The 15974-nt window shown below is 39.5% G+C and overlaps 1 protein-coding gene across 2 annotated transcripts in view; it reads right to left on the bottom strand.

Annotated features, from left to right (window-relative positions):
* The window catches only part of CCDC152 (coiled-coil domain containing 152), a 28790-nt gene extending 12932 nt beyond the window's left edge, over window positions 1–15858 (bottom strand). The window contains exons 1-6 of one of the 2 annotated variants that reach the window (XM_072416659.1): window positions 15550–15858; window positions 13300–13368; window positions 11712–11776; window positions 6030–6132; window positions 5699–5826; window positions 2167–2253 (exon numbers count right to left, since the gene is read on the bottom strand). In XM_072416659.1, coding sequence (XP_072272760.1) covers window positions 2167–2253; window positions 5699–5826; window positions 6030–6132; window positions 11712–11776; window positions 13300–13348 — 432 coding nt within the window. In that variant the 5' untranslated portion in view covers window positions 13349–13368; window positions 15550–15858. Of the gene's footprint in view, window positions 1–2166; window positions 2254–5698; window positions 5827–6029; window positions 6133–11711; window positions 11777–13299; window positions 15470–15549 lie in introns of those variants that run through there. The other variant, XM_072416658.1, reaches the window with a different exon arrangement.
* Window positions 15859–15974: the final 116 nt, after the last annotated feature.

The following is a 15974-nucleotide window of genomic DNA, read 5'->3' as shown; positions in this document are numbered from 1 at the left end:
AGATCAAAAACAACAAGCTTCATTACAGATGCAAAAACGTCAAAAACAGAATTCCCATGGGGTTTTAAGGGGTCAAATAGAAGCACTCCGCGCTGAACTGAATTTTTGTTTGACACCTAAAGCAGAAAAAACTTTGCGTTGGGCTCATCAAAACCAGGTTCATTCTTTGCACAAAAACTCAATCCAGGGGCCATTCCCATGCACTGCCTAAAATCAAGCTATCTGATAATCGGCTCTCCCAGAATCCAAAAATGATTCTGGAAACTTTTCATACATTTTATCATATACTCTATGAACACCCATCTTCACTTTCTAGTGACAAATTGTAATCCTTCTTCTCTAGAATCCTTCTACCTAAATTGCATAAATTCCATGTGAAAGTATTAGATAAAGAATTTTCAATAGCAGAGATGCTGAAAGCAATCAAATCTTTTAAAACTAACAGTGCCCCGGGCCTGTATGGGCTTTCTAACATATATTATAAAACCTATAGTGAGGTCTTAGCTCCCCATCTGACTCTTTTTTCAATTATCTGCGTAAAGACAATTTGGTCCCGCTAGATGACAATAGAGCCCACATATAGGTGTAATTCCCAAGCCAGGTAAAGACCACACAGAAGTTGCTAAATACAGACCCATCTCGCTTATTAACTGCAATCTTAAAATAATGACAAAAATGTTATCCCTGAGATTAGTGTCCTCTCTGAATCAATATATACATCCTACATCCGGTTTCTTAATAATCGTCAGGCCCTGGACCAAACTAGGAGAACCATTGATCTGATTTCGGCATTGCATGGTAAATGGGATGGCGGTGCCAAGCGAGAAGCTATGCTACTCTTGTTGGATCTTCATAAAGCCTTCGATAGTTTGTCCTGGGACTACTTGATGACTTTACTACAGCCGATGGATTTGGCCCAGCCGGCTGATGACGTCCCTGTACTCCTCAAGTGATTCTCCGCAATATACAAAATAAGCTACTCAAATTTATTTGGAATGGTAATCAACATAGAATAAATGCGACTACGCTTTATACACCCAAAAGTTGGGTGGTCTAGGGGTTCCCAATCTTATTCTTTACCATAGAGCGGCCCAAATAACGTCCTTGGGCCAATGTACTCTTTTAAAATCTAGGTCCCAATGGACTGATCTGGTGGCTTTTTCCTGCCCAACTATTCCAATGGAAGCATTGATATAGATTTCCAGCAAAAAACGTCCTGCAATTCTTTGTTCCTCTCCTTCTTATACCCTTTCTGTGTTGGTCAGATGGTCATAAATCCAATTGAGCTCTTTATTCCCAACATGCCCCTGTGACTCTTCCATGGCAAAACCCAGTTTTCCCCCCGGATGCGAATAGGGGCATGGGGTATGGTGGCACAATAAGGGATTTTTTCGTATAGGTGACTTCTAGGATGGTAAAAATATCATCAGTAGCTCCCATTTACTAGATAAAATTTCTCTAAATGTTTCATTTAGGTCAGGGGCCGGCAAACTTTTATGACCACTAGAACATTTCAGGGCTGGGCAGGGGCATACAGAGCCGGACTCTGATTCCTGTCCTAATGGCTCTGCCCTCCACCAGGGAACGCCCCCTGAAGTGAAATCCCTCTCCCCCGTATGCATTGCGGAGGAGAGGGTTTTTCCATCAGGGAGCGTTCCCTATTTACCGCAGCGGCGGAAGTAATAATGCCAGCCGCGACAAATAGGGGAGCCACAGCAAGGAGGTGGCACCAGAGCTCCGGCGTCTCCGGAAGTTCCTAGCGCACTCTGGCTAATCCGCCAGGACCCCGCGGCTCCCGAGCCACGGGTTGCTGGCTGGCATTAGGCTGGATCGGCCAGGGAGCGTTAGGCCTGAACGAACTACCGGCTAAGCAGTATCTGGCCTAAAGGTGGGAGTTTGCCAACCCCTGATTTAGGTAATTGTTGTTCATAGGCTTCAGAGATGAATAGGTAAAACTAAGAAAACTGAAGAACACAGAACTTCTGGAGGACCATGGTTGAGAAACTCTGCTATGGAGCAGTCCTACTTCCCACTACCATATCGTCCTGAGATTTGATCTGAGAGCAGATCTGCGTCACCTTGGCAATTAGAAAATTAAAAACAATACCATTTATTGACATAACCCATTCGATTATTTTTGCATCAGACAGGTTGGGGTATTATTACCATTCGGTAGATGTTCTGCGCTAAAGTGTTTGCTCCTTGGTAAGATTTGTTACTCTTGTGTTGTATTCTTGCCAGTTTGGCATTGAACTGAAAGAAAAGAATAAATCCTTTACTACTGTATATATATCTATAAACCATATTTACAGAATCATATCAAATGTCAGACTTTTATTTATTTACAAGGAGCTGTGTATGCAGGGTATTGCAGACATTGCTTGTTTATCTACATTTGTCTTGGGTGTGTGCTTTTACTGAAGATTTCAGTTTTCTGTAACTGTGTAGTATGGATGGCCATTCCAAGGCTTCATCTGTCCTGCTTACCTTTGCATTATACTTAGACACATTGGGCCTAATTTATTAAAGCTCTCCAAGGCTGGAGAGGATGCACTTTTATCAGTGAAGCTGGGTAAACCAGCAAACCTGGAATGAATTTCTTCAAAGTAATTTGCTTTTTGCTTGCAAATGTTTTGAATCCTGGACCAGATCCATTCCAGGTTTGCATGATCACCCAGCATCACTAATGAAAGTGTATCCTCTCCAGCCTTGGAGAGCTTTAATAAATCAGGCCCATCAGATCTGACTTAGTAAAGCTCTCCAAGGATGGAGAAGATTACAGAACCAGTGTGATCCAGCAAACTTGGAATAGATCTGGTGCAGGAAAGAAAACATCCACCAACTAATATAAATTAATTTTAGGAATGTTTTCCACATCTGTAAACTTCTCTAGTCTTGGAGAGCTTTAATAAATCAGGCCAATCTAGTCCTATTGGGGGTTAACACTTTAACTTTGGATCTTCATCGGTTTTTAGGAGAAAATTAGATTAAATACAATCCCTGGGATTTGCAGGCAAATTGCTGCATAGTAACATATATTGATTTAGCCTAAACCCATACATCTGAATAGTGCATATGAAAGAAAATACAATCTCTCCCATCAGTTTGACATCTGTTGCCGCCATGCTTTTATTCCTCAATATGACAAACACATAATAATCTCATCTCAAACATTAATTTACTCTGTTCTGTAGGTGTCTTATCCAATCAGATTTTAACATTCTATTTCCGCCATTTTCAAGTTTAAATGATTAGTTTTAATAAGCCAAACTTGATCATTCTTATGAAAGAGGGGTTAATAAAGCAAAGACATTGTGACTATAAAGGGTTTCCCAGCCTTTGAGGAGCCATTTGGGTTCAGGGAAATCAACAATGGCTTGTCTCTACCTACAGTAAAACTACAGTGCAAAAGGAAGACTACAATCTTTTATTGATTTATTTGTGCATATAAATGTGGAAATACATGCCTATATGAGAAAAGTATTACTAATAAAGTATTTCGAACAAGAGAGTTCAAGAATGTGGGATTTTCACGAGCTACATGATTAAAATTAAAATCAGTACATTTTTTTTTCATACAAAAATATTAATATATTACAAAAGATTGATAAAAACAAACGGTAGCATGTCGTATCGAATAGGGTAAATTGGTCTCAATGTTATAACAAAGCATAATAATAAAAATAATAATATTAATAATAAATATTACCCCTCTGGATGTTTGTCTAGATTTGATCTCTGTTTTCCATTCCTGAGGAAGCAGTCATATTGTTGCGAAACGCGTCAATTCCCCTTCTATTGCAGAAACTAGCTCACAAGAGTCAACTTCTAGAGGGGTGATATTTATTTTTATGATTATTCTGCTTTGTTATAACATTGAGATCAATCTACCCTGTTAAATACGACATGCTGTACTGATTTTGATTTTAATCATTTAATCCCACTTTCTTGAATTGTCTTGTGGCTTTTATTCTTATTTCTCATTTAATGTACAATGTCAAGGGATCCCATGTTCCACTTATGTTAATAGTAAAGTATTAATAAAAATTAGTGATAAAGTTCTACAAATGATTCTCTTTGAAGAGTTTGTTATTATTTAGATGCATGGAAGTAGCAATATTTGCTTATTATGCACATAGTCTCTGATTCCTGCCAGTGGTGCTTTTCTTAAAATGTCTGTTAAACTGAAAACAATATATTGTCTTTGTAGCTAGGATTTTATCGCCACAGTTAGTAATCAGGAAGACAGTAATTGTACCGAAATATTAATAGTCACTAGAAGGCCCCTGGAGACAAATAGCCTTCCTGAGCTCTGTGTCCAAAGAAAACATTCTATTTATGTTGCTGATAGGGAGGGTGAAACTGTCCATTACAAAGTCTTTAGCTCTCCTTCTTGTAATCTTGACAGCATTTTTCTTACATGACAGTTTTTAGAATGGAGTGTTTGTTATCAGCACTAAGTGAGGGTGATGATGGCCTTACCGCCTGACAAGCCTGACAAATCTGCTCTGACAAGTTACAAAAAACAATCTAAATACTAGTAATCTTTAGGAGGTAAGGCTTTGCACAGAGCTAAATTTTTCTTGTCAGAGATGATCATCTTGGGTAATAATTTAGTGCAGGTCCCATGATGTAGTTTAGCAAGCCGATGTTCTGGATGACTAAATGGCTGATTGATAGCTACAGCTATTATTTTACTAAGGTGAGGACACACACCCTTCCCCTCTCCATTTAACAGAACAGGATGTTTGGCAATAGCTGTCTGTGCATCTTTTATGGTTTAGACTTCGGGATTGAACGATGTGTGCCTCCTTGCAACTGGCACCTTGCCAACCACCTGGTTACTCACACTGCCGTAGAACCAGCATCCGCACATTTGACAGCCGCTCACTGCCGCCCCTATTCATTCTCTATGGAGTTGCCACTTGGAGGAGCTACATGTATCATCTCCAAAGAGGGAAGAGTTCCCTGGTTATACGCACCTGGCTATGTTTTACATTTACCTTTATCCCCTAGATCTGTCGATCCATTGGGAGGTTTCTTCAATTGGGTCCCGGGTCACCCCAGTATACTTCTTTGGCCCAGCGTTTGCTCGCCGCCACATCTTCTTCACTCTTCATCCAGGTTCTTTTTTTGTACGCTACCCAATCACGCACCACGCAGATGCGAGATCGGGTAAAAAAGATGGGGAAAAAGAGGGCCGCTCTCACTTCACATGTGTGCTCCTTCTGCACGTGCCTGAGATTGCGCATGCGCAGAAGGAGCAGCCAAGAGCCTCCTGGGATGCATGACATAGATATTCCAGGAGGCTCTGCGCTCCCATTCAGTTTTGATTGCTGCAGCAATCAATACAGAAAGGGGAGGTGCTACACTTTTTTTTTTTTCTTTAAAGGGTGTAGAACTTAAAAAAAATAAAATGTTTACTTTATATAAAAGGGTTATCTACCCTTTTATGTAAAGTAAAAATTTTGAGTTTAGGTCCGCTTTAAGGCTGCACTAATATACCCATCACTTGAATTCTGATTTTGATATATGCTCATTGGTAATTGCTTCTTTCCAAAAAGCACTATAGTTACCATTTAAGATTTTTATTCTCCAAGGAAGGCTTTTACAATACATTACAAACCCATCAAAATAATTCAATTGTGGAATTGTGGAATAGTGGGATTTGTGGGATTATAGAATAGCTAATTATTACCTCAATTTGCTGTTTGATCAGCTCACTTTGCTTTTCTTTCTCTTGTGTTTGCAGTCGTCGGGTTAGATCAGATATTTCCATCTCCTTCTTAGAAAGTAGGTTATTTTTTTCCTCTTCTTTGAGCAATACTGTGGATTCAAAAATTTGTAAATATCAGATAGATTTCCAGTTAAAGTAAAAAAAATATGAAACAAAAAAAAACATTTGTTTTATGTCTTGAAGCAACACAGAATTTTATTCACTTTGCCCACTGCCATACTTCACTTTTTGCAATCAGACAAATGTAAATCTTCACTATTAGTACAAATCTGTAAAATGTTGTGAAACCTACATGTGGCTTCCACCTCACAACATTTCTTCTCCATCTGTGATTTGAATTCCTCCTCCTTGGTTCTCTTGTCATTGGTTAGTAGTTCAATCTTGTTCTTGTACTCCTAAAAGAAATGCATTTAATTACAGGTAACTCTGCCATAACCAAAAGCAGAGAAAGTTATTACATTTTATATAACCAACCAACACTTTTTTTGCAATCATATTGGATGCATTTAACATACTTAATATTTACAGCAGTGTCCTGCTGGGGAGATTTCATTTTTTATCCTGCAGTTACAATAGGAGAAGGGAGAGCTAGAAATGGGTGTTCCATTTGGAGGATTATCCTTGTTTTTTTAGATACAATATTTCCAATTCCAATGTTCATCTGTGCCAATTAATATTATTACACAGAATATATATATCGCCGACATTTTACAAAGTCCATAGTCATGTCACTTACTGTCCATCAAAGGGGCTTACAATCTAATGTCCCATTTGTCAATTTTTGGGGAAACCAATTAACCAAACTGCATGTTTTAGAAAAGTGGGAGGAAACTGAAGAACCCAGAAGAAACCCACACAAACACTGGGAGAATAAGCAAACTCCATGCAGATAGTGTGCTGGCCGGGATTCGAACCTTGGACCTAGCGCTGCAAAGGCTAGAGTGCTAACCACTGAGCCACTATGCTGCCCATATGAAGCTTTGTATACCTTCCCAACTGCCAGTGAGGAAACAAGTAGTTAACAAAACCTGAATGATCCCTTTCCCACTGTTTTGCTTTCCAGAACCAAACAATTAGGCCTCTACATACATTTTACCAAAGAATAAAACATACACATATCAAAACCATGGTATGCTGAGTTAGCAATAGTCCGGCTGACCCTTTACTAGTGCTCAGGAAAGTATTTCCAAACTTGCAAAGATGAAGGAAAAGAAGAATGAAGCCAGTTTTGTTGAGGTCTGGTCATATGTAATCTCAATTGGTGGCACAATAATATACAAGCTACAAAAATGTATACACACTTCGACATTTAAATATATCGACAAAAAAGCTTTATTACTTGATTTATATAGAAACCAATGGGGAGCTGTAAGTTATGTTTAACTTCTGCAATCACATTAGTTGCTCAGAGTGGTTCCTATTACCATCCAAAAGATTGTGCTGATTTCAGCAAGCTACTGCACAAACATCATTGACTACAATATCCACAGAGATTGCTCTGCATGACATGTCAATTTCTTCCTGTAGTACAGCCAGTGTAGCTAGTTTTCTATGATATACAACATCATTTAGGGTTCCCCACAGGTAGCGAAGTGAAGGGATGAAGGGATGTTAGGTTAGGGGAACAAGGAATCCAATATCGTGCCAGAACAGGCTATTTCATTGGTAGTGTGGTGGTATGCTATCTTGCTGGAAGAAAAATTGCTCATCTGAATAAAGCAAACAGATAGCCAGTAAAATAGATATGCAAAGCAAGTCGAGGTACATCGGACCAGTTTCGTTAAAAAAAGAATGGTCCAATTAAACTCCTGAAATACAGTTTAAACCAGAGACTGAGCCTGCTTGTCCAATAAGCACAATTATGACAATTTACCGTACCATTCAATTCAGATTTTAAAAAAAAAGAACTTAGACAATCACTATTGAAGTTTGTATACATTTTCAAACCCCTCTGATGATATAGAGCAATGGTCGCCAATCGGTGGTCCGCAGCTCTAGCTGGTGCAAACCTGAGCGGGGTCAGGAGAAGGACCCTGCTGGGGAGGGTGCACCGGCCAGAGCCGCGGACCATGTCTCCTGTACAGATGGCAAGCTCAGGGAAGTGGGGGGTTGTGTCTCTGGACACAACCCGTCCAATCTTCCATTGCAGCCTCAGACCTGCGATAGGAGAGTGGGAAGTTTCTTCCTCTTTGAGCGACACTGGGGTCCCCACGCATGAGCAGAGCCGGTAAATTTAGTGGTCCGATGGTCTGGAAAGTTTAGCGAACACTGGTATAGAGTAGCACATACAGGGGAAAATCTGAATACCTAGACCAATATATACAGTATTTGTTCTTTGTGGGTGACCCACAGTTAGGCTATGTGAACACGTCAGATGATTCCCTTTGGAGCTAGTATCGGACGAGAATCTGATGTGTAAAGCAGCCACCCAACGTCATTCATGGATCTGTCCTGGCAGATCTACGAACAACGAAGTACCATAATGCCAAAGTACCATAAGTGAGGAAGAGAGAGCGCAACGGGGTGCTGCTCATTTGTTCTCCCCCTCCCCTCTCCATCGAGCAGAACAGCGCTGTATGTACAGCGCTCATTCAGTCTTTGGTAATTTGAAAGGATTGTGAAAGATACTTTCCAACGACAAAAATCTAACCTGAAAATGTCCTATATTAAATAGGAAAACTGTTCCTGAAGTACCTGTACAAAACATTACTATATTTTCTGTCTTCAGAGAATTCTATAAAGGAATAACATTTTCTTTATCACTAACAATCCTTTAACATACTCCCACTTAGGCTGATTAGTATGAATTGCTTGTGGAACCTGCAGTGGTGAAGGCCAGTTCTGCACATTCCTCCACTAACAACAAACATAAAGATTAATGCACGTAATTCTTCACATTCCAGACCAAGGATACTTAATTTTGTTTGAAGTGCATAAAAAAGACAGAACAATGTTATAAAAAAGTAAACATGTTGCAAACCTGAGTAATTCAGGTGAGGAAATATAAAAGCAAGGTTATGACCAGTGAAAAATGCACATCAAAAACAATTGTTAATAAAAGAAGCTACATTTATGTGTAAACCTTTACTTGTTCTTTAAAAGCCAAGCTTTTCTCCATTTCGTGTTATTTGTTCTATTGGTCAGTGAAAGAAAAAATATTACCTAAAAATCTAGTACCTATGTCACTTATTGGTGGATGGTGGACATTGGAAGAGGGAAGAGGTAATTGCTTGATCCCCACTGAAGTCCTTACAGGGTCCTGAAGGCTTCAAGAATCAGTATGGACCGAGGACCAGTTGGGCAATGGAAAGAAGCTTCCAATAACAGGTCACCAAACCAGGCACCACAAAAGACCATATATCAGTAAATTTAGTTAAGTTTACCAGGTTTGGTATAAAGGAGTTGGATGGAATCCCACATATCTTCTGAATAATGCCACTATGGTCAGATAATCTGCTCTTGAAGATGTATTGAATATTGAGGAGGATTCTCACTTGGACCACAAGGAGTTGATACTTGGGGCAACATAGAGTTTTATTCAGTCTTCCTAGATCAAATCTACTGTGTTTAAAGTGGATCTAAAGTTTCACTTTCAACTTTTATGATTCAAGCAAATCATTATTGCAGAAAGTGACAGGGGATGTCCCCTCTGCAAAAACTGCTCTTTCCTTCCTGATTGGCGGTCCATTTGCTGCATGCGTGTGCGCATGCTGGGAATGGATGAACACCCGCATCCTGGCACAGCAAAGTAAGATGGCCAAAGATTGTCTTTAGGAAGTGAAAAAGAAGGAAGATGGCAAAGCTATGCAACCCAAAGGGGATAGGTAAGTAATTGTGGGTTTAGACCCTCCTTAAAGTAAAATGGTACTGGGGAACTGTCAATAGCACATTACTAATATATGTTTTATTTGGCAACCAGAGGTTATTAGTGATAAGCTGAAAGCTGATTGTTATAGGCTACTGCACTTTGCACATATTTACAACTCCTTACCCTGACTATTATAGGGCATCATATTAATCCAGGCACTGTGTGTCCATTAAAAACACTTGCTGCTATAAATAATTTGTCTTTATGAATACAGGAGCAGTCATTTTTAGTCAATAAATAGGCAAGCTCTGCTTCTCAGTTTTGCTTTTATGACACATCAACTCCACACAGACAGGGTCAGTCAAAATTACCTCTGCAGCTTCTGTTAATGTGAATCACCCACAGCACCCCAATAGTTAGAGCCCAAGGGAACTTTAATCCTGGCCATATAATGGTTGATATATCTAATAGATTTGATGTTAGATTTGACTAAAAACACCGAATCTAAAGCAAACACATTATAAATTCCAAAAATAATATTTGATCAACGATCGGGAATTTCCATTCTTCAACTAATTGTTGCCAATCCCCTTTCTCTGACCACCAATAAAATACCTCGTTGGGGGGAAATCCCCATACTATTGGTGGTCAGAGCAGGAGTGGGTGGTACTAAATGAGGGCTGTGGGTTGGTTTAAAGGTGAGTGTTAATATCCAGGTAAACGATCGAAACCTGGAGAGTATTGATTGTGTACACTGGTGGTGCACCTATCAACCAGTGCATTGCCACCATTAAGAAGGGTCTTATCATATTACTTTTTACTCAAAACACATGTGATTTGATGATTCTGACATGTTCCCTGTTAAATTATGCAAACTTTGCATTTCATTGACAGGTCAACTAATAATAATATCAAAGGAGTACTGTAATTCTGTCTTTTTTTTCATTTCTCAAAATAATTATGAATGCTATACAGGCAGGCGACCCAGTAAAATAACAAATTGACTGGGGAGATATTTCGCTTTAGTTGCAGACCACAGATATGTTTCTTTACTATGGATAAGTGGATAATGTCGGATTGATTTGACTTGTTTATCTCACTAATTGGTCTCCAGAGAACAGGGCACTTCCCTCAACATACGCGATAAATAAAGTTTATTCTAAACAAAATTGTTTTTGTAATATTAAAGCATTTTTAGTGAACCCCGTAAAACATTCCAAATGTTCTAATTAAACACAGATATTTAGTTTCACATGTGATCATAGCATGACAACAAAAGATTTCTCCATACAGAGTCCCTGCTCCAAGCAGCTGAGCCAATACTCGCACCCTTGTTAATAAGAAACGGCAGTGCAACAGACATTCTAGTCCAAGATACAGACCTCAATGTATTTCCATACTTAACCAAGCGATTTAAAAAAACAAATATTCAAGTTCAGAAAAGGACAGGAACATGCTGATTATTTAAAGCTCTCCAAGACTGGGAAAGATAGCGATCATGGGAGAACCTTGGTGATCCAGTAAACCTGGAATAGATCTGGTCCAGGAATGAAAACATTTACATATGAAATGAAATAATGAAAACATTACATATAACGTTTTTAATGTTATATAAAAGGGGAAACCCACAGGTTCCTGTGATATATACATCACATATCCCAGAAAGCCATTGGCTGCTTCTTCTGCAATTAAGATCATCACCCATTGCACACTACGAGATTGGATGACGTGTGAAGAAAAGGAAAAAAGAAGATGGCGGTGCTGGATGCTATGGTGAGCCATTGCAGGACTCGCTAGGTTTAGTTTGTGGATGGATCAAAAGGTATGGTAAGGGAAAATATAAATGTTTTTATATGTTTTTATGTTTTACTTTCATATATATGAAAGTTCTGCTTCAGTGTTATGGGGTGACAAATGTCTGCCAATGGTGCTCTGTTGAATCTGCTTCTGATGGAGACTGCAAGCAGCCATGTTGGTACAAACTGCACAACACTATTCTGATGCCACTACTTGGGGATGCACTTTATATATTATAAGTGATTGGTATTATTACTGTGATCCTTCATTGTAGCACATAAAGTGCAAAGAGGTGAAAGGACCTTTACATCCCAATAAATGATTCTGGAAAAACACATCACAACCTTAAAACCTCATTATCATTCTTACCTGGGTAACATCTTGAAGTTTCTCCTCCAAGTTACTGATAGTTTTCTTCAGATTGCAGTTTTCATCTAAACACAAAGAAGTGTTTAATAATGCTAGACCAGTTTAAACAAGAACAGTTCCTGATTCCCAGCAAATGCAATCAATTAGAGCACTGGCCATGGATAACATGTTTATTTTGCTGCCATTGTGTGCTGATTAAAAACAATGGCAATACGACCGTTATACAAGCCATGTCTATAAATGTTCATAAAAAGAGAAAGCATAAGATTTAGCACGATACTCCACATTCCCTTAGCAAACTGGTATATACAGTATAAGTATGGTAAACAGTCATTGTGCATGCTGTGCAAACATCACTAAAGCTAAGCTTTAAGATAAGCAAACATTGCCTAAATATAAAAACAACCATATTTATTTGTCTTTCATAAATCTCAGAGTGATTTGTATGTATTTCTTCCAGATCTGTGCAGTAATCAAGCATAAAATGTTGCCTCTGTGATGGCGTTTCCTGTAATAAGGACCAGTCCCTGTTGCACTATCTCCTTATGCAGGATGACTGGTCTTGGAGCTACCCCGTCCTTTAGGTTGCTGCAGGCAGCTTGAAGTTGGTAAATCTGCTGGGACCCACCCACAGCTCTGTTCTTTGAACTGCTTATGAGAAGCAGGGTAATTATGAATTTGGTGTGTGTACGATGCTCCTGGTCCATTGTCTGGACGACCATCCTGGCGGATCCATGGACGACGGATGAGGAATGATCGTAATGAAAGTGAAGGAAAGAGAGAGCAGAGGGATGCTGCCCCATTGTCCTTCCCTCTCCATAGAGTAGAACGATGCTGTATGCTTATTCATGCATCATGCGTCATTTGTCATCGGAAAGGATCGTGAAAGATCCTTTCCAACGACAAATATTGTATGTGTGTACGTAGCCTTAGTTTGCATCATAATTTTCATCCCTGGAATTCAGATTTGAAACCTGTCAGGTTTTTGTTGCTGGCCGAGGCCCCAATGTTTGGCGAGAGTCAACTACCTGTATGGGGTCATCAACATTCCATACTAAGCAAAAATATTTTGGATCTTTTGTCACTTTATTAGATTATTCACTTTTAAGGTGCAACAACTACAAAAAAATTATAAGCAAAAGCTAGGGTTACCATGATGAGTATACTTCTTTGCTACTGGAAGAGAGTCTTTGTTTGTGTGTTGAATGGTAGAAGTGTGGTTTAGATCTAGTAGGGGCAGATTTAGCTAACAGTGGACCCCTGTGAAGAACTGACATAGGCCCCCAACTCAAACTAACTTGGGATCCCTGTTGGCTGAGAAAGGTCTGGGGCCCTTTGCACCTCCCTATGTCTGTCCCTTCTTAGATCTGAAGTGGATGGAGCTAACTGCCCTTCAATTGAGAGGTCTCTAAATTTCAAATGGGCTTTGGGAGCAGGGGCTTTCTAGGTTTTTAGAAATGTAGCGGAGGAGTAATAAACAAACAAAAAGCAAGACAAGGTCCAAAGGAATTTTCAAATGTTAGCCTTATTACCTTACAAGTTCACTTTAAGTGCAGTTCGAAATGAATAAAGATTGTACATGGCTTACCTTTCATTTTGCATTGTGCTTCCATTGTCTCCTGCAGCCCTTTTATCATATTGTATAATGCTGCACACTCTGCACATTAATAAGGAGAAACATGTCTGCATTTAGCATAAACACAATGAACAAGTTGGCTTGTGTTAAATTGTAACGCAAAAGTATATTCTTTTTTAATGTAAATGAATGCAATTTGTATTCAATTTCAAATAAATCCTATATGCATAAAGATAGAAAGTACTGGATTGTTGTAGTGTAAAGTGATTTTCTACTTTTTGTTTGAGACCTTTTAACACCATGCATTGTGTAGTTATGCATTAATGTTTCCCGCTTTAAAGCAGCCCACTTATCTTGATATTAACTGTAACACAAAACCTGTACCTGACCCTTTTTATAACAAATTGTTTAGTTAATAGGTTAGCTTGTCACTTTTTATTGTGTTACATGTTGTTTATCAGTTCCTAACTGTCATAGACATCTATTTTTTGAAATTTGTGAACCTAGAAGTCTTGAAAACTAGTACATTGTTCGGGATTGTGATATTTAAAACTTGTCAAGCTGCCAAATATTGTGGCTTAGTGACTAGCAACCATGCCTTGTAGCACCAGGGTCCTATCTGTATGAAATTTGTTTGTTCTCACTGTGTTTGCATGGGATTCAAATACATTATACCCCTCCCAACTGTCCCAGACTTCTCAGACTGTCCTGGGTTTACAATGTTACCACTATGTCCTGGGGATCCAGGCAATAACCTGCAGCTGAGTATGACAATAACTTTGGCTGCTCAGTGCTATCTCTGGTCTGACAGATTCTATTTAGTTCCAGCAGAGAGAAAGAGTCAGAGAGAGAGCCCACAGTGTTGAACATTTTGCGCTTTCTACTGACCACTGGGGGTAGGTTACTATGGTACTGCTACCAAGGCGGGTCTATCACTGTGGTCCCTATTGTGGGTATATCACTAAGGTCTGCACTGGGGGTCTATTACTGAGGTGTGATATTTGGGTCTGCACTGGGATCTGCACTGGGAGAGCTGTCACTAAGGGGTTTGTCCTGAGGTTTGCACTGCGGGTCTGGTATTGCATTGCTGCATTGGGGCTTTGTTCCCAGGGTCAGTTGCGAAGGTGTGCATGATGGGGTGGGGGTGTCTGTCACTGAAAGGTCTATGACTGAGGTCCCCAGGAATAGGTAAAGGACCCTCTGCTCTGTTTTAACAAATTGCACTGTGGTGGAAGTAGTACAAATTGATCATATGTGTACCAAGTGCAGGGGTATGGTCCTTTTTTCAGGACTGTGGTAATGTCCCTGCTATTACTGCAGTTTTATGTCTGTTGGTTGTGCGATTTGATTGAATTGGGCGGTTTGGGTTCCTAACAGGACAATTTGCCATGGGCTCCAACCATTAGTCTTGCACTATTACAGAGCTTTCTTTTCTGTACTGAAATTGTTTACTCAGTGTGAATTAGAAGTTCCAGCAAGTCAGACAGAATCCACCTCGTTTCCAGGCTAAAAGGACATCCAGCATTATCTAGTTACAGTATTTTCACCCCAGCTTTACTGTCCCTGATCTATCACTTTCATTCATTGGATGTCAGTTCATTCATTCATGGAGGCTCTGCATCATGTGTGGGCATTACCACAACTTACTGTATTCAGCAGGCAGCTATATACAGCACTGGGCCTATCGCCATTAATAATCTGTCTGCATTGCAAATTGCCTAGTGATAATGTAACATAAACAGAATACTAGAATAATAGAAATACCCAACTAAACCCAACCAACTCTGAGATAGGCACGTGCAGCACAGCACCATTTCACAGCTGGATGCTGATCAGGTAGGTGAGATCAGTTTTTGCAAAAGGGGCATTGTCTGTCCCTTTCTGCAATAACCACCAGCCTGAATGGCCAATGTTCAAAATGAGCACTTTAAAAACAGTAGATTTGATCAACGAAGACTGAAAAAATTCTATGTCGCCCTAAGTATTAACGCCTTGTGGCCCAAGTGAACATCCTCCTTAATATTCAATACATCTCGGGAGCAGATTATCTGGCCATAGTGGCATTATTCAGAAGATATGTGGGATCCCATCCCACTCTCTACCAAACCCATAAAACTTTCCTAACTTACCTAAATTTACTGTTGGCAAAATATAAGAAGATTAGGCATGCACTTTACCATATCCTTATTGGTGGACTTCTTCTTTAAATCTGGCCCTTAAAGGCAACGCTGTGGAATAAAACAAATGTTCTATTTTTCATACCTTGCGCAGAGCTCTGTTCATTTGCCTGGCTTATTTTCCACAACCTATTTAATCTCTCCAGCTGAATCTCCAGTAGGTTATTCTTTCCATTAACCTCTGCAAATTTCTGCACAGATACAAACAATACAATTGCAGCAAACACACTGTACTCAATGGGTAATTATTTCACAGAATAATAGCTTGTTTTATGCAGTAATCAGTCCCCACTTGTGGATAATGCTGCTTAGTGCTCTCCAGACATTAATATGTGTATTACAACACACAGCTGCATCAATTTCAATGAATCAGCTGTGAAAGGTTCCTGCTTTATTTTTGTTGTTTTTCTCAGCTGAATTAACCTCCTGAGCGTTACACTGAGGTCTAGATTTCTGTACCAAAAGTGATCCACTGTTTTTCATGAAATTTTTTTTTAAATTGTAGACCTG

This window comes from Pyxicephalus adspersus, chromosome 6 (genome assembly GCF_032062135.1).
Source record: "Pyxicephalus adspersus chromosome 6, UCB_Pads_2.0, whole genome shotgun sequence".
Classification (NCBI taxonomy): Eukaryota; Metazoa; Chordata; class Amphibia; order Anura; family Pyxicephalidae; genus Pyxicephalus; species Pyxicephalus adspersus.
The sequence above is the reverse complement of the archived record's forward strand: the minus strand, read 5'-3'. Positions and strand labels throughout refer to the sequence as shown.